This window comes from Peromyscus leucopus, chromosome 3, assembly GCF_004664715.2.
Source record: "Peromyscus leucopus breed LL Stock chromosome 3, UCI_PerLeu_2.1, whole genome shotgun sequence".
NCBI classification, from domain to species: Eukaryota; Metazoa; Chordata; class Mammalia; order Rodentia; family Cricetidae; genus Peromyscus; species Peromyscus leucopus.
In genome coordinates, this window is record NC_051065.1 from 101,048,923 (window position 1) to 101,069,350 (window position 20,428).

The window sequence follows — 20,428 nt, forward strand, 5'->3', positions numbered from 1 at the left end:
ACATGCAGAAGATTGCAAACACATCCATATCTATCCCCATGCACAAAACTCAAGTCCAAATAAATCAAAGACCTCAACATAAATCCAGCTACACTGAACCTGATTGAAGAGAAAGTGGGAAGTAGCCTAGAATGCATTGGCACAGGAGACCACTTCCTAAATATAACACCAATAGCACAGACACTGAGAGCAACAATTAATAAATGGGGCTTCCTGAAACTGAGAAGCTTCTATAAGGCAAAGGACACAGTAAATAAGACAAAATGACAGCCTACAGAATGGGAAAAGATCTTCACCAACCCTACATCTGACAGAGGACTGATCTCTAAAATATATAAAGAACTCAAGAAACTAGACATCAAATATCCAATAATCCAATTTAAAAAAAAAATGGGCTATAGAGCTAAACAGAGAATTCTCAACAGAAGAATCACAAATGGCTGAAAGACATTTAAAACTGCTGAACATCCTTAGTCATCAGAAAGATGCATATCAAAATGACTCTAAGATACCATCTTACACCTATCTGAATGACTAAAATCAAAAACACTGCATAATGCAGGGATGCTTGGCTCAATCTGGGAGGAGGGGACTGGACCTGCCTGGACTGAGTCTATCAGGTCGATCCCAGTTCTCGGTGGAGACCTTGATCTGGAGGAGGTGGAAATGGGGGGTGGGCTGGGGGAAGGAGAGGGGGGCAGGAAGGGAGAGAACAAGGGAATCTGTGGCTATTATGTAGAACTGAATAGTATTGTAAAATAAATAAATTTTAAAAAAAGAAAGGAAAAAACACTGATAACATCTTATGTTGGAGAGGAGGTGGAGCAAGGGGAACACTCCTCAACTATTGGTGGGAGTGCAAACTTGTACAGTCACTTTGGAAATCAATATGGAAGTTCCTCAGAAAACTGGGAACCCATCTTTCTCATGACCCAGCTATAACACTCTTGGGCATATACCCAATGAATGCTCAATCATACCAGAAGGACACATACTCAACTATATTCATAGTATCATTATTCATAATAACCAGAACCAAGAAACAACCTAGATGCCCATCAACTAAAGAATGGATAAAGAAAATATGGAACATATACACAATGGAGTACTACTCAGCAGAGAAAAAAGATGACATCATGAAATTTGCAGGCAAACGGAAGAAACTAGAAAATATCATCCTGGGTGAGGTAACCCAGACTCAGAATGACAAACACGGTATGTACTCACTCATAAGTGGATACAAGATGTAAAGCAAAGGATAACCAGACTACAACCCACAGCTCCAGAGAAGCTAACTAACAAGGAGAACCCTAAGAGGGATGCATGGATCACTCTGGGAAGGGGAAATAGATGAGATATCCATGGGTAAACTAGAGGTGAAGTGGGGGCAATGGAGGGTAGGGGATGGAGGATGAGAACAAAAAGGAACAGGATGGTCGAACTGGAACAGGAACGGAGTGGGAGAGCAAGGAAAGAGATACCATGATAGAGGGAGACTTCGTGGGGATAGAGAGAAACCGGGTGCTAGGGAAGTTCCCAGGAATCCACAAGGATGACCCCAGCTTAGACTACTAGCAATAGTGAAGAGGGTGCCTGAACTGGCTTACCTCAGTATTCAGATTGGTGAATGCCCTAACTGTCATCATAGAATATTTCTCCATTAACTGATGGAAGCAGATGCAGAGATCTACAGCCAAACACCAGGCTGAATTCCAGGAGTCCAAAGGAAGAGAGGGAAGAGGGATTCTATGAGCAAGGGGCATCAAGATCATGATGGGGAAAGCTACAGAGACAACTAAACCAAACTAGTGGGAACTCATGAAATTTAGACCAACACCTGTGGAACCTCCACGGGACTGGACTAGGCCCTCTGCATAGTAAGACAGTTGTATAGCTTGATCTGCTTAAGGGGTCCCCTGGCAGTAGGATCAGAATCCATCCCTGGTGCATGAACTGGTTTTTTGGAACCCATTACCTATGGTAGGACACCTCATACAACCTTGAGGCAGGAGGAGAGGCTTGGACCTGCCTGTACTGAATGTACTAGGCTCTCCTGACTCCCCGTGGGAGGCCTTACCTTCTTGTAGGAGGGAATGGGGAGTGGGTTAGGGGAAGAGGTTGGAGGGACAGGAGGAGGGACTCAGAGGGGGATCTGTGATTGGTATGTAAAATGAATTAAAAAAAATCTTAATTAAAAAAAAGACTAATTATGATCATGCTTTAGTTCACCTCACTGAAAGAATAGAATAACATCAATGAAGAATGGAGAGCACACACACAATTAGGAAAAAGCATGTGCAAACCAATAGCTCTGCTTAGCAGCCCTCAGTTTCACTACAACTATGGTTAAGAGAAAAGATCATAAAGAAAAAGGGACAATTTCTTCACAAAAAAAGTTAACTAATCAAACTAAAATGCCCTTTTAGGTCACACTGAATAGTATTAGAATTTAAGTAGGGTGAAGTTTTAAGTCTTAGTTATTTCTCTATTGCTGTGATAAAGATACCAGAACCAAGAAAATTTATTAAAGAGGCTATGATGGCAGAGTGAAGACACAGTGACAGGCAGCTGGAGCAGCAGCTGAAAACTTACATCTTGATCCATGAGCAGAAGGCAGACAGCAAGCTAGGAATGAACCAAATATTTTGAAACCTCAAAGCCCATCTCCAACAAGTTCACACCTCCAAACCTTCCAAAACAGTTCCACCAATTGCAGACCAAGTATTCAAATATATGAGCCTATGGGGGCCATTCTCATTCAAACCATCAGAGCTTTCTTCTACTAGAACTGGTAATTTCAACTCAAAATTAGATCATCTTTTGTTGTTCCTTCATTTTTCATTTTCTCTGTACTACTGTGTAATAGGAATAAGGAGAGAAAAGAATCATGTGACAAAGTACAGAAGACGTAGGCTTGATGACATGTATTTGTAACCTTAGAACACAAGAGGCTGAGTTAGGAGAATCATAGATTCAAAGCCAGTATAACCACACAGTAAAAGTCTATCTCAAAAGGGGACAGGGATACATTTGAGAAGTCATATTATAAATATAACTGGTGGTTTAAATAGGAATGGCCCTAATAGACTCATGTGTTTGAATGCTTAGACCACAGGGAGTGGCACTATTAGGAGGTGTGGCCTTGTTGGAGGAAGTGTGTTATTGTGGGGACAGGCTCTGATTCTCATATGCTCAAGCTACACTCAGTGTGGCACACAGTCTCCTGCTGCTGCCTGCAGATGAAGGTGTAAAACTCTCAGCTCCTGCTCCAGCACCATTCCTGCCTGCACGCTGCCATGCTCCCTACCATGACAATAATGGGCTAAACACCTGAAACTGTAAGCCAGCCTCAATTATGTTTTCCTTTATAGGAGTTGCCATGGTCATGGTTTCTCTTCACAGCAACAGAAACCCTAACTAAGACAATAACTTTAACCACTACCACAAAAAAAAAGGGGGGGGCGGGAATGCAATGTGTCAACCTACACTCAGAAACCTATCTACATGATATCTGAACTAGGCAACTCGGAAGTTTACAAGCATCTTGAACCTATTTGTCAATGTGTTTATGACACACTAATGGTGTGACTGAACTCAGATATAGTCACAACTTTATTCAACCTTTTCTACTATGTTCTTTCACAAATCATGAGGAAGCTAAAAAAGGAATTTCTCAGAAAATGTCACTGATACTGACAGCAGATCTTAATCTAGATGGCTCCCACAATGTAATTGAATACATTTCAGAGTATAGAAACTCCCAAATGTCACATGAAAAGTGAATGTGTCCATGATAGTTTTTCTAAAGTGAGAGTTCTTGACTGTATAGCTTCCTGAAAGGCTTAGATGTTCCTGAAATGTTGTGTACACTGCTACAGATTGCTACCTTCTGAAATGTTCAAAACTTAAGCATTTACTAAGAAAGTCAAAAAGGGCAACAGCCAAACAATTGTCATCACCTTCTTCATGGGCCATCTGGGAGATCCGCATGTTTAATAACTGCAAAGAGGTCAACTCATTGTTTTGGGAAGAAAGTTGTACTGTTTCCTGGCATTTGCCTGATGTGCTATTTTGAAGTAAGGGAAAAGTTCAAATTGGTAGCAGATTTTAGCTTAAGTAAGAGAAGTAGGAATAAAAAAGAGGAACCCTTCATCATCAGATTATGCAGCACCAGAGTAAAATTGTCATACAGAAGGACAGGACAGCACCCAAAACTAGGCTAGGATCACCACGGTTCAAACCAGCCCTTTAAAGCCTTTACACAAAATCTAAGCTAAACCCAGGAGTGGTAGCATACATCTTTAATCCCAGCACTAGGGAAGCAGAGGCAGGGGAGCTCTGAAAAACTTTATCTCAAAAAAGAAAAGAAAGCTAAACATAGTTTTTTTTAAAAAAAAAAAAAAAATACTTTATTTCTTTTCATTGTATGTGTGTAAGTGTTTTGCATACATTTATGTATGGACACCACATTCATACCATGTGGTTACAGATGTCAGAACAGGGAATCCGATTCCCTGGAACTAAAGTTTAAACAATCATGAGCCAACATGAGAGTACTGGGAGCAGAACCCTGATAGGTACTCTCCATAAGCAGCAAGTATTCTTAACTGCTGAACCATCTCTTCGGCCCCTAAAATGCAGTTTTCTATATTCTTCTACAAACAAAGACCAAAGAGACCAAGTGAGAGAACTGCTTCAACCAACAAGACTAGAAAAACTTTGACAGAGTTATAATATCCCCTGTTTTTGCTCCTTAATAAATGCCTGAAGGAACTTAAACAGAACCCCTATCTTTAAAATTAGAAGCAGTCTACTTATTAAAAGACTGCCATAGTGTTAGGTCTTAGGAACTCCATATATCCAGAAATGAGCTCAAGTTGGACTATAAAGGGATTTCTGGTGATTAGATAAAAGCCAGCGCTCCTTAGGAACTTGTGAAGCCAGTTCCCATCTGCCAAAAAAAAGTAATTTCTCTTACTTCTGGCAAAGGTGACACATGGCTACCTATGGCATCTATGAGCATATATCAAAGACCATGCTGGCCTCTAGGCTCCCTCAGTATCATAAGTACCTGTTATACATTTCAAAGTCCATTCTAGCATCCTGGCCCTTCCCCAAGCTACTCATCCTCTTTATAATCCACATGATTTGTCCACACCACCCCTCCACAGACAGACAGACAGACAGACAGACAGACAGACAAGATTGATTCATTCTCTCACTATGCTCCATTCTCTATCTCTTGCTATCTCACGATCTACAATAGTCTTCTCTACTATACTCTCCCATTCTCTCTTATCTCTTTCTCAGATAGCTCTGGCCATGTCCAGTCTGATTATCTTTCTCTCTGCACTTGAGTCTTCCAGATGCCTCTGGATATTTTTTCTCTCTTATTCATAATAAAAATATTCCCCTAATAATGAAGTGGTCATGTTGGCAGTTTCTTTACTGTGCCCAGTTGCATACATCTGGTGCCAAAACCCAGAAGGTTTAACAATATGAATTCTATTATTTCTTTGCTTCTCTGCAAAGGGATCATAATGAGTTCATAAACATAAATCAAAGATTTCATTTATTCAACCAGGGCTGGGCATAAATTATAAGTTCAAAATCCATTAGTTACAGAGTTTCAACATAGGAAAGTTAGAAGGTTATAGAGAAGGTGGTGGTGGTAAGAGTTACACAAAATGTGAATGTATTTAATGTGTCATTAAGAACTATAGACCTTTGAGGCTGAAGAGATGAGTCTGCAATTAAGAGTTACTAGTACATTTATACTGATCTGAGTTCAGTTCCTAGTATCCATGTCAGGAAGCACAGAACTACTGTAACTCCAGCTGACATGTCTGGACTCTACAGGTACCCATTCTCATGTGTACATACCTATACACAGATGCACACACATAATTTTAAAATAAAAGTAAATTCAAGAAAACAAAAAACTGTAGGCTTAAAAATGACCAAATGCACCGGGCGGTGGTGGCGCATGCCTTTAATCCCAGCACTCGGGAGGCAGAGCCAGGCAGATCTCTGTGAGTTCGAGGCCAGCCTGGGCTACCAAGTGAGCTCCAGGAAAGGCGCAAAGCTACGCAGAGAAACCCTGTCTCAAAAAAAAAAAAAAATGACCAAATGCTAGGGTTCTTTTTTAATTTCTGGTACATGAAGGCAGTGAGGTAATAACAAACTATAGCTAATAGAAAAAACTTCACTTAAGAATTCAGATATATTGCCGGGCGGTGGTGGCGCATGCCTTTAATCCCAGCACTCGGGAGGCAGAGGTAGGCGGATCTCTGTGAGTTCCAGGCCAGCCTGGTCTCCAAAGTGAGTTCCAGGAAAGGCGCAAAGCTACACAGAGAAACCCTGCCTCGAAGAAAAAAAAAAAAAAAAAAGAATTCAGATATATTGTATCTTGAGATAGAAAAGTTGAATACACTTGTAGGTTATCAACAAATTAATCATTTAAGTAGAAAATAGAACTTATAATATCCATGAAAATTATCTCTCCTTAGATGATCCTCAGTTTCTCCTCATCCCTTCCCCTAAAATACCAAAATAAGAATGTATATATAAGAAAACAAGCACCTCCTCAACTCCTTAGCACAAGGCACTGCATTACATTCTGAAAGGAGAGAAGAGGAGCACACATGCACATACACATCTTGCAGAAAATGCCAGTAATGAATACCACCTTTAGCTCTACTTCTTAGAGTCACCCTAGATGCAGATTCCCCACCTCTAAATACCTTCCCCAGATTCCATTTGTCATCCAGAATTCTACAAGCAGATCTCTGTGATTTGAAAATCTAATTTTTTCACTGGAGCGAGCCACACCACAGAATGTATCTTAACAATCATCTCCATAAAACTTTCAAAAAATAAAAGCTCTCCAATGTCTTACTTCCCTCCCAATCATGTTGACTTCTCATTGCTGTGAAAGGCAGTGGTCTACAAAGACAGGCCACTCTGATTTCTACAAGTACTATTTTCTCTATTTTCAAAGAGATCCATTAGCATTGCTTTAGTTTTGTGTCAATGTACACATATGTGGGTATGTGTCTGTGAGTGAATATGCACATACATTCATATATGTGGAAGCCAGAAGTTGATGTCAGGTATCTTCTTCAGGCACTTTCCACCTTTTGAGACAGGGTCTCTATAGAACCTGAGCTCACAATTCACTCAATAGCTGGCTAGTAAGCTTCCGGGATCCTGCAGCCTCCACCTCCCTGGTAATGTCCAACTTTTACATAGGTGCTAGGAATATGAACTCAGGTCCTCACATTTGTTTAGCAGATATTTTACCAACTGAGACATCTCTCCAGCTCCCACACTGCTTGTTGTAATGGCTCATCACACTCAGAATCCTCAAGTGGCTTGACTATGAATTTAAAAATTACCTCCCCAACCCTGACACACACACACACACACACACACTACATAAATACAATTTTTAATTTTTAAAAAAGGAACACATAATTAGATAAGTATCAAAATCATATACTTTGTGAGATAAACATTCTTGAACAGGTTTGATTTCAGTTATAAGGCTCTACAACTGAAAATATGATTTATTTACTTTTAAAATTCTGTCTTGCCTTTCCAAAATTTTATGCCAAAATTTTTAAGTACCAAAAGTTAGATGAATAGAAAAGAAATCTCAGAATAACTTCTTTGGCTCCAAAGTGTTTACTCTGTGGATGTTCTGCTTAGAATCCAGCACAAAGGATATTTCAACAGTACATTGTGCATGAGGTCATTACACAGCCTGTGGAACTCAGTGAGGAGTACTGTGACAGAATTAAATCTAAAGATGTTATGTACAATAAATCTAAAGGCTCATTTTGTTCTAGTCAAGACTTAGCCAACACAGTCAAAGGTTGAAAAAAATCAAGGTGACCATGAATCCTTTCCCAAGGTAGGTTCAGAAAAAACACTGACTAAAGGGTCGGACTCGAAGGCCTAGCCCTCCCTGAGGATCTATGTGGTTGCCAGGGGAGGGAAAGACATTCTCTTCAGTGGTATAGCCACAGGTGAGGTGTTCATGCTCCTGTAAACAAGTCTAATGAATATGAGAGTAGAAGGGAGACTAGCTAGGGAAAGGAAGGAGATAAATGAGAATAACAGCATATGAGGAGGGAATAAGAAAGAGTAAAGGGAATTGAATATGATCAAAATACATTTTATGGATGTATGGAAACAACATAATGTAACCCATCTTTATGTATAATTAATATACCCTAATAAAAATAATTTTGAAGTTACTAAAAGAATCCCTAGGCACCTTCTCTTTTATAGGCCACTAGTAGCTCCCTTTCCTTTTTTTTTATACTTTTTATCGAAAAATATTTCATATAATACAATCCGATCATGCTTTTCCCTCCTCCAACTCCTCATTCACCCAATTCCAGGCCCTTTCTCTTCTCTCTCTTTAAAAAACAAACATACGGTGGTGGCGCACGCCTTTAATCCCAGCACTCGGGAGGCAGAGGCAGGCGGATCTCTGTGAGTTCGAGGCCAGCCTGGGCTACAGAGTGAGTTCCAGGAAAGGCGCAAAGCTACACAGAGAAACCCTGTCTCAAAAAACCAAAAAAAAAAAAAAAAAACCAAAAAACAAACAAACAAACAAACATACAAACAAAAATAGAGGGGGGAAAAGCAAGAAACACACACAAAATCTTTACAAAAACACAAAAAAATGGAAAACAAAATAGAAAAAAAAAAGGCAAAGGATGTGCCTAAACAAAGAAATGTGAGACAAAAATTCCATAAAAATACCATTTAGTAGTGAGTCAGTGGCAGACACAAATGGCACCCCCACAGACTTTTGGGTCAGTGGGCACCACTATCAACAAGAAGTTGCCAGCTCTACCCAGGCCTGACTCGGCAATGGACACAGACAGCACCCCCCGCCCCATAAGACTTTTAGGTCTGCAGGGGCCACAGTCAACCAGGAACCTGCCTGACGACCCTGCTACCAGGCAATCAGGTACCATTAAAGTACTGCCTGAGGTTTCTAGGCCTAGACACAGAAGAAAGAAAAGGCAACAGCTCCACCCTGTCTCTTATGGCTGGTATGAGCAGTATTCAACCAAGCACCACCTGTGACCCAACCAAGAGCCCTAGCATTGGGCACCATTGTGGTGAGAGGGCACAAAGTGGGAGGTAGAAGAGAGGTGGAATGGTTTGTGGAGTGGGTAGAGAGGTGGATCCAGAGAGGTGAGGGTGGTGAGGAATGGGCTGACATGTGTTGGCCAGCTGGCCACCCAAGTCCAGGGAGATGCCTGGGCTATCACCAAGGGCCAGGTCTTGATCCAGGGCCTTTGAGCAGCCAAAGTGGCCTGTGTTGATGTCTGTGGCTCCTGTCATCCCTGGAAGCTGTACAGGGGCCTGTGGTAGGGTCATGTTGGTGTCTGAGGGCTGTGCTGCCGCAGGGGCCATACCAATCTGGATGGCTTGCATGATCACTGGGGGCCATGGTGACAACCTGGGCTGCTGCTGAGGGCTATGTCTAGGTCTGTGGCCTGCCACACCAGGGATCTGTATTGATGTCCCTGGCCCATGTTGCTGCAAGGGCCCACATGGATGCCCACGGTCTGGGCAACAACCTGTTATCATGTTGGTATCCAAGGGCTGTACCACTGCCGAAGCCAGCCCAATTTAGGTGGCCAGTGCTATCAACTGGGTTCATGGTATTGGCCGGACCAGGGCTGTGGCCAAGGGCCATGTCTGGGTCCATGACCTGCCGCATCCAGGGTCTGGGTTGATAACTGTGACTCCTGAGACCATGGAAGATCGTGCTGATGCCAGGGTTCTAGGCTGCCACCTGGAGCCATGTTGGTATCCAAGGGCCATGCTGCTATAGGGGCCATGCCGTCCAGATGGCCTGCACTGCCAGTTGGGACCATGGTGGCATCCGAGCCCCAGCTGTTCTCCTAGGACCATGACTGGGTCCGTGGTCCTACCATGACTGGGACTGTATTGAAGTCCATGGCCCATGTGGTCACCAAAGGTCACATAAATGCCCTGGCTCTAGGTTACAACCTGTGGCTATGAGAGCATATGAGGGCTATGCTGCCACCAGGGACATCCTGATCTGAATACCCAGAAATGTCACCTGGGGCCATGGTGTCATCCAGGCCAGGGCTGCTGCAGAGGGCCATGTCTGGGTCCATGGCCCTACAGAAGCCAGGGTTTGAGGAGCCCAGGGCTCCTGTTGTCACTGAGGGCCATGCAGAGGACCAGGATCTGGTCGGCCACCTTGGACCATGTCAGTGTCCAAGAACAGTGTCATGCCCAGAGCCATGCTGATCTGGGTGGCTAGTTCTGCCACCTGAAGCTTCTGGGCACAGGCCACTAACTAGGGCCCATGTCTGGGTCCATGGCCCTGTTGGAGTCTGAGGTCTGGGATGGTATCCATGGCTCAGTTGCCCCAGAGGGCCCTCTGTGGATGCCCGAGGTCTGTTCAGCCACCTGGGACCATGCTGCTGCTTGGGCCATGCTGATCTGAGGGGCCTTTGCTGCTGTTACCAGGGCGATAGTGGCATTCTGGGCCCAAGCTGCTGCTTAGAAATGTTAGGTACTATAAATTTTTTTCTTGGGTTTCAGGTGTTCCTCATGGTATTGTTTGTGACATTGTTGCTTATTCCCTTGGTAGCTAGCAATAGCTAAGAACCAAATGTGACATTAACTGTTTCTAGGAATTTGCTAGGAACAACACTGCCCATAAAAGTTAAGATTTATTTCCATGTCTTCCAAGGAATGAAACAAGAGCAAAAACTACTACACCACTGCAACTATCATTCATTAAGCATGAAATATATGCCACATAATGTCATGATTTGGACCCTCCCCATGCCTTCTACAGCAATTGGGAGAGAGGGCCCTGCATATTGCCTGGGCAAACAGTAGTGGTCCCGACAATATGAATGAGGGGCACTTGGGTCTGAAGGTCTGAGAGTAGGAGAAATGGCCCCACTCCTTGCTGCAGGCTGCATTGGGTGAGCTAGAGGCAGTGCTGGAGAGCTCATCTGGTAGTGACAATGAGGGAAAGCTAGCAAGCTGACCAACCCAGCTATCACCCAGGCCCAGAAACAGGGCTATGAGTTGGCCCACTCCAGCATTCACCAAATCTATAAACTGTGAAGGGAACGAATCTACAAATTCAAAACAACAGGATCTCCATGATACAAGATACCAAGAGGAGTCCCAGTGAGAGCCCATTACAAGTGGTTTAGCAGAAGCCAAGAGGCCTCAGACCAGACCAATGACTCATAGCAATGAACACTTACAAATAAAGATGTATGGACTAAAGGGTAAACTGTGTGACTTGCCGGGCCACACAACAACTTCCAGGGCAAGATTTTATTTTTGTTTTTTGGGGGTTTTGTTTGTTTGTTTGGGGGTGTTTTTTTTGTTATTGTTACTTTTATTTTGGATCTTTGTTTTGTTTTGCTTTTTCCTTTAAATTTGGTTTTGTTTGGGGGAGAGGTTCAAGGGTAGAGGGTGGTTTTGAGGGGGCAGGGAGGTAAGTGGGACTGGAATGCATGTGAAATCCACAAAGAATCAATAAAAGTAAAAATACCATTTGAGTTCATTTTGTGTTGGCTAATAACTCCTAAATATTGGGCCTACCCTAAAGTGTGGTTGATATACGTAATAAGACTCCTTTGGAGAAAAGTAATTTTTCTTTTCCAAATAAGTATCGATTGCAGACACAAAAGGACTGATACACATATGAACTCACAAGGACTGTAGCAGCATGCAAAGACTTCACAGGTCCAGAAGACACTGTTTCCTTTGAGTTATCCATTATATCTGGTACTTAACAATCTTTCTGGCTCCTCTTTTGCATAGATCCCTGAGGAGGGCTTTGTTGAAGACATCCATTTAAGACTATGTTCCAAAGTCTCTCACTCTCTGTACACTGTCCAGTTGTGAGTCTCTGTGTTAGTTCCTTTATATTTCAAGAAGAGGCTTCTCTGATGATAGCTAAGCAAAGCATAATGTCATTAGAAGTTATTTTGTTGCTATGTTCCTTTAGCAGAATACTAGTATTTGGTTTTCCCTCTAGGTCCCTGAGCTATCTAGTCTCAGGTTCTTGGCCACCTGAGCAGTGTCAAGTCTCTGTTCCATCTCAGGGAGTGGGCCCACATTTGTGCCACTACTGCACAATGATATTGTGCAGAAAGGTCACTGTTGTAAGTGGTAGAGCTTGTGGCTGGGTTGGTGATTACATTTTCCTCTGGTAGCATGCAACATACGTTCCAGTACCATGAACACTAGTCAGTAGGGATGAAGCCTCTAGTTCAATGAGATATGTAAGTGTTGTCTTCAGTAATAGGGCCTTAATACACCCTATTATGAGAGCAACCAATAGCCTTAGCAATAGCCTAAGATGGTTGGATTTTTGGATGGACCCCTTTAGCCAATGATTCAACTAGATGTAACCCATTCCTGGAACTGGAGGTTTCAGGAACTGGCATAAAATGTCCAGTTGAGGCATTGTCTCCCCCATTATTTGGTGATTCCATTTAGATTTCATATAGGTATATTTTTTCTTTTTTAATAATGAAATAAAATTAGATAAAACAAAAACCAACACATTGAAATTGAACAAAAACAGAGGAAAAAGAGCCCAAGAGAACGCATCAGAATCAGAGACCCACTCATTCACACACGCAGGAATCCCATAAAAACACTAAAATCAAAGCCATAATCTATATGCAGAGGACAGCTTCTTTTCTTAACATCAGTTATACAACCAAGTAATTTGGCAAAGGCAAGAGAGGATTTTAAAAGTAAGTAAAACCTCTCAGCTAAAGGGCCTCACAACCAAAATCAGCCTAATGATGAATGTTTATCTCATAAATGTCATTCAGGCCCACAAGGTCTAAGGCAAGCTAATCAAAATAAGAAATACAGAAATGTTCCCCTACACAAGTAGATTCCATTACAAGGGTACCAGAAATTAGTTTCAAAATGAAAATAGCACACAATTAACAAAGAAGCTCTTTAGGCACTTTTAAAAAAAATCACTTTAAGTTACGACAAGTGAATACACACACATTACTTTAGCCTAGGAACAGGCAAGAAGAGCATCAAGAAAAATGGGCAGGAGAATACACTGGGCTTTCTTTTTTAGGGAAGGTGTGTGATCTATGCATGGGAGAAGGCATGAAGACACACAGCTACTGACCAGCAGGTGGCAAAGACCAATTACACTGACCAAATCTTCACAGGCATACAGAAAGGATTCATTTTTCAGTCTCCATGTCATTGATTCATTTTAAGTCCATGGGATGTAGCTACAAGTAATAACATGTAGCATTCCTCCTTGCTCCTTAAAACTATCCTTAGTCTTGGTCCTTCTATTGCAATCTTCCAAAGCATACTAGCGATGGCAGACACACACGATGGGAAGATTCTGGGCCCCTAAACCACCATTATAAGATAAAAGAATCATAAATCATCAAAAACCATAAATGAAAAGTAAATCACTTCTCCCACTTTTCCAACATCTATTAATTCACACAAATACACTGTAAGCATAATGCGATGTACAAAGCCTGTGGTAATTTCTACCATATCATCTTTAGTTTCTAGGTACCATAAAAGACTGAAAAGCTCATAAACTGAATATACAGATTCAGTTTTCAGAGAAAAAAATACAGTGAATAAATGTTTAGAAAAGTGTTCAACAACCTTAGCCATCAAGAATGTAAATTAGCCAAGCGTGGTGGTGCACACCTTTAATCCGAGCACTTGGGAGGCAGAGGCAGATGGATCTCTAATAGTTCAAGGCCAGCCTGGGCTACATAATGAGTTCTAAGACAACCAGAGCTATGTAGAGAAACCCTTCTCAAAAACACAAAAAGGAAAGGAAGGAGGGAGGGAGGGAGAGAGAGAGGGAGTGAGGAAGGGAGGAAAGGAGGAGGAAGGAAGAAAGGAAAAATAAATTATAAATGTTTAATGGTTCTCACTCCAGTCAGAATGGTTGACAACAAGAAAACAATGACAAATGCTGGTGAGGATATAGGGAAGTTATAGAACACAAGTGGAAGTATAAACTTGTATGGCCACTATGCAAAAAAGAATGGAAGGTTCTCAAAATATTGAAAATAAACTACCATATGACCCAACCATACACTTCTAGGTATACAACCAAAGGACTCTATATTAGCATTCTACAGAGATATCTGCATGTCAATGTTTACTGCTGTACTACTCCCAACAGCCAAGAAATGGAACCAGCCTAACACCAACAAACGAATGAATAAAGGAAAATGTGATAAATATGCAGCCATGAATAGAGTGAAATCATGACATTACATGAAATAAATCAAATCCAAAAAGACAAGTACCACATTTTCTTTAATGCACAATTTAAATTTTAAATTCTGTATGTGCCTATGCACACGGGCATGCATGCATGTGTGCGTGTGCACGTGCAATGAAACTAAAAAGGGAATCATGAGAGGAGAGGAAGAGCTTTTAATTGAGTTAGAAAAGAGAATAATTGAATAGAATAATAGATGCCTTCAAGAAACCAATTATTCATAGTCTAACAGAAAAAAGTATTTAAAAAAATACATTCAGAGATGATCATGGTGGAACATGCCTTTAATCCAAGCACTTGGAAGGCTTGGATCTCTGAGTTTGAGGCCAGACTAGTATATATACCAAATACCAGGCCAGCCAGGACTATAGAATGAGGACTTTGTCTCAAAACACAAAGCAAACAACAACAACAAAAAAAACTCTAAAGTATCTTTATTCAAGGATGCATGCACCACACACGCATGCACATACTTGCACACACATAGAATAGCAATTCATGCACTGAAGGCCATTCCTAATATGAATTTTTTTTTTTTTTCGAGACAGGGTTTCTCTGTGTAGCTTTGCGCCTTTCCTGGGACTCACTTGGTAGCCCAGGCTGGCCTCGAACTCACAGAGATCCGCCTGCCTCTGCCCCCCGAGTGCTGGAATTAAAGGCGTGCGCCACCACCGCCCGGCATTTTTTTTTTTTTTAAATTTCTTATGGTTAATTAAAAGTACTGAAATCATAAAATATTTCTTCACTATTCCTTTGTGGAATAAAAATATACCAGCTAACAGTTTACTAGTTTACAAAGACTAAATGTCATAGTTAACATATCCATTCCAACTTTATCTGATTTCTACTACAGCGACTGATCTGGGCATTCATTTCCTCAGATAATTAAAGAATGAGAACAGCTAACATCAAATTAAATGATGTGATAATATTTAATAACAGAACTTTCTTTCAGCAAAAGCAAGTAAATCTGTCTAGCAGAGGCCTAGAAAAGCAAACCTTAAAAAGCCAGCTTCCAGCTGGGTATAGCAGCATGTGCCTCTAAGTCCAGCACTAAGGATTGGTGGCACAGGCCTACAGTTACAGCACTCAAGAGAATGAGACAAGAACTGGAGCCTACACTTTGCACTTTAAACACCAATAAAATTTTAAAGGAGATTTTAAAAAAACATGCCTTATGAAAAACTAATTGGAAAATCCCTTCTGTAGTATCAGACAGATATTTGAACTAAGGCTATTATTAATGCTAGTTGAACACTAAAATAATGCTTCCAAATGTAATCTACTGTGCCTTGTTCCCCCCATTAGAATACAAATCTACTTGAGAACACTTGTTTACAAAACCATAAGGCACTTTCCATAAATAATTAAAATCTATTTATGGAAAGTGCCTTTTATTATTATTTATTTATTATTGCAAGCTACATCATCAAGTATGCTAAAGCATCTTTATAACATCAATGTGACCTAAATTTCAAGAGGAAGTGTTACTGCAAATCATTATTGTTCATTCATTCACAATGACAAAAGGCATTCCTCATGGGATTAGGGACTTGGAGATGAAGACATTTAAAGAAAATAAATATTCCTAACACATTTGCTGAATTTATGGGCTATAACTATTTCCCTCTCTGCAATCATAATCCACAATCCCCAAGAGACCTTTCTGTCACTAACACCCATCAATATCAGATATATTTTTGCATGGTGTGACATCTTCCTAACAGTAAGTAATCAAACAAAGGCACATGTAACACAATTTATGTTGTTAACTAAAAGGAAAGTTTAAAAGATTCTGGACTTTCAATATTATACAAAGTCAAGGGAAATGTTTGTTTTGTAAACTGAATTCTCTCCAGACTCTGACACGGACGGTCACAATCAGTCACTGTTTGCTCAACAGCCATAGAGTTAACAACACATCTCATCACTGCTAAGATAATAACATTTTCATTTATGAAGGACCTTCCTAAAATGATAAGAAGTAATTAAGATACATGGAAAGGAGAAATCTGTGTGTAACTGAATACTTCCAAAGCCAAGGGCATATCTGTCATAAACCAAGGACCTACTTGCTTCATGGCAGTCTCTCCTATTTTGTCTGAATGCTTGCGGATGCTCTCCAGAAAGTCTTTGAGATCAGACATAGAAACATCCTTTATCTCCTCCCGAAGCTTGGGGATGTTGTCCACCATCACCTTGCAGAATCGGTAGTGGCTCACTTGAGGCAGATAGGTGTGTTCCAGATGCTCCAGAGTCTTCAGTGCAGGATAGTGCCTACAAAAGAAATCAACCACCTTAGCAGATATTAGTCTTCCTTTGGGGGACAAATGCATTACTCAGGAAAAATTCGAACCTCAATTAGCTTTCATTGTATATTAAGACAAATCCAATGTAGTGTTTTAATGAAAATTTCTTAACTATTCAAAACTTAACATATGCTTTAAAGGCTAGTAATATCCAAAAATCTGACTAAAGAATGAATAAACAAGAATACCAATAAAATTAATTATATATAACTTTTTAAATTGTCTCAATGTCAAAAGACCATTCTATAAAATAAAATACTCCAACCTAAACTTCTAACAAAAGAAGAGAAAAGAGCTTGAAAAATATGCACGTGTATTTGTCTGTCTGTCGTGTGTGTGCACACATACATGTGTATGACAAAGTGTCATTTCAAAATTTCAGGGAAATGAATGAACTGGTCCACAGAAGTGCTGCTACCATCCTTGCCCAGGACACTTCTGTTACCTCACCTGCAGCTCCCCTGAGCCTGGGGATTAGTGATAGCAAGTATTGTGAAAACCAGCAGTCTCGTTGACATTAGTACATAAGACATTTGGAGCAAAAAATGGAAAATATATAAGGTGGTAAAGTAAATACATACATATATATACATATATATAAAGTAAATACATATATATGCACTAAAATGAAAAGATTAACATTTTCTATTTCTTCATTTCTTTGAAAATATCTTAAAGTAATAATTTAACAATACAAAATTGGGTTCATAAAATATCATATCATAAATATGTCAACAGAAGATAAGAAGAGGAAAGAAGAAAATGAACTACTTAAACAAAGCTGGCAATTTAAGCGTAACAGATTGGTACAGGCAAAGACTTTAAAGGAAACAGCAATAAACTGAGACGCATATTATAATCCATAGAGCAAACTCTAAGAAAGCATTTTAAAAAGTATTTTTAAAGGTGATGGAAAGATAGATCAGTGTTCAAAAGCACTGGTTGCTCTTGCAGAGGACCAGGGTTCAGATCTCAGCAATCACATAGCAACACCCCAGTTCCAAGAAATCTCTCACCCTCTTCTAGCCACTTCAGGCACACACTGTATGTATATGCATGCAAGCAAAATGTTCAAACACATAAAATAAAGTAAATACATCTAAAAAATGTTTTTTAGTATTTTCAAAATCAACAAAATAAAATTGTACACTCCAACATATTTAAAGCAAAAGAAGGCAGAAAAGAGAAACAGGAACCAAGAAGACTGGAAAAACTATGAAACAGAAAAATCCAACCCTATCATTAACTACATTAAATATGAAAGGACTACAAACTCCATCTAAAAAGCAAACCCCCGAAGTGGGATTTTAAAAAGCACAATCATATTTTGTCTTCCTCAAACATACTTTAAAGACACAAATAGACTTAAGATAAACTATATAAAGAGAAACCTCAAATAACTGAAACCAGTACTTAAAAGTTTCTTTTTATTGATTTCTTAGAGTACAAAATGGGTTTCATAAGAAGTTTTTATACATATGTCATTGCATCTTTCTCAAATTTATTACCCCAGTACTTTCTCCCTCCCTTCTCCTCCCCTCTCACCTCATCATCCTCCAATCAAATAGTCTCCTTTGGCTTTCATGGCATTTGTGCAGAAAAGGAGGCAATGTGTATAGTTAAATCTAGATTCTACACAAAAGAGAAAGCATGGCTTGCTTGCTTTTTCCCCCCTATTACCCGTTTGTTTCTCCTTCCTCATGATTTATATCCCTTCCTCCTCCCTCAGTCACCTCCTACTAGCATGTCGTATATGTGTTCATTATAATACTAATACAATTATTCTGTAAAATCTGTGTAACATAGATTTATTCTTGCATTTTTAAGTTAGCATACAAAGTAAAGGATTTCACAACACATTCACATGCCATTACACTTTATTCATACATCTATATTTAAATTTAAAGACGAGAGAAAACATACTGCATTTGTCTGAATCTGACTGATTTTAATTTAACATAATGATCTCTCCATGCTCCATTTTCTAGCAAGTGTCCTAATTTTATTTTTCTTTATGGGTAAACTGTGTGTATAAACCACATTTTCTTTATCCATTCATCTAGTGATAGGTACCAAGGCTGGTTTCAGACCTTGGTTTAGTGCATAAATACATATAATGTGCAAATATCACTGAAGTGTGCTTACTTAGTATCCTTCAGGTATAAACCCAGGACAGACATAGTTCAATAATATGGTATTTCTATTGTTAGCATTTTGAGAAATCTTTAAACTGTTTTCCACAGTGACTACATCTTCACAAGGATCCTTTACTTTATAAAGGTCCTTTTTCCCACAACACCAGCATTATCTGTCTTTTGTTCTTATTATTGTTTGGTTTTTTGTTGGTTTGTTTTTTATAATTGCTATTTGGACCAGGATGACACAGAGATGGGTTTTCTTTTTATTTATTTTGTTTTTGTTGTTTTAAAACATTTTTTGTTTATGTGGAGGAGAGGGCAGTGATAGGCACATGTGAAGGTCAGAGAACAACTTGCTAGAGTCCTTTCTTATGGGCACCTTGACCAGTGAGCATCTATCTCACTGGCCCTCAGAGATGGTATCTCAGTAAAGGTTTAGTTTGCATTTTCCTGATGGCCAGAGATGCTGAGCATTCTTTTCACATATTTTTTGCCACTTGTATTTCCTTTTTGAAGAACTGTGTAATCAGCTCATTTTCCTATTTATTGGTTAAATGATTTGTTCATTTGATGTTTAATTTTATTATTTCTTTATAGTGTCTAAATATTAATCACAAATCATCTATACAGTTGTTATATTCTGTGGCTGTCTCATTGTTCTGATTTTTTTATTTTCTGTATAGAAGCTTTTTTTTATGTAGTCCTATTTGTGAATTCTTGCAATTGTTTTCTGAGTTTTGAAATTTTGTTCAGGAGGTTCTTACCCACATCTGTATCTTGAGGTATGTTCCTTACATCTGTTTGTCTCCAGCAGTTTCAGTTCTTAAAGTAAGGTCTCTGGTCAATGAAATGATTCTATTAACATGATTTAAAGAAAACGAATATTTCTGGCAACCTAGAGAAACTTCAGAACAAAAGGATACTATGACAAATAGACAAATAGAAAAGCTCCCATAGGCATAAGAAGGCAAATACTAGGATTCATAAATCAACTAAAAACAGTAAGCTGAGTGTGATGACACACGTTCATAATCAGGGAATTCGGGAGGCAGAGGCAGGGATCAAGAGTCCAAGTAAGCCTAGGCTGTATAACAAGCAGTCTCTAAAAAGTAAAAACTGGGCATGGCAAAAGAGAAGGAGAAGGGCATTTCATATTCATCACAGGAAAAATCCATTAAGATGAAGTTTCAATTCTGAACATTTATGCCCCAAATACAAGGGCACCCACATATGTAAGAGAAACATTACTAAAGCTTAAAGCATACATCAAACCCCACACACTAACAGTGGGAGACTTCAACACCCCATTCTCACCAATGGACAGGTATGTCAGACAAAAAATTAACAGAGAAATGAGGGAACTAACAGATGTTATGACTCAAATGGGCTTAACAGATATCTAAAGAACATTCCACCCAAACACAAATGAATATACCTTCTTCTCAGCACCTCATGGAACCTTCTTCAAAATTGACCACATACTCAGTTGCAAGGCAAATCTCAACAGATACAAAAAAAATTGGAATAAATCCCTATATCTTATGGGATCACTATACCTTAAAGTTAGAATTAAACAACAACACAAATTACAGAAAGTCTACAATCTCATGGAAACTGAATGATGCTCATCTAAATCAACACTAGGT

General features: G+C 39.8%; 1 protein-coding gene across 8 annotated transcripts in view; it reads right to left on the reverse strand.

The window, feature by feature from the left end:
• The window catches only part of Exoc6b (exocyst complex component 6B), a 417,559-nt gene that overhangs the window by 372,214 nt on the left and 24,917 nt on the right, over positions 1–20,428 (reverse strand). For all 8 annotated transcript variants that reach the window (XM_037203853.1, XM_028858058.2, XM_037203851.1 and 5 more), the window contains exon 5: positions 16,408–16,612. In XM_037203853.1, the coding sequence (XP_037059748.1) occupies positions 16,408–16,612 (205 nt within the window). The remainder of the gene's footprint in view (positions 1–16,407; positions 16,613–20,428) is intronic.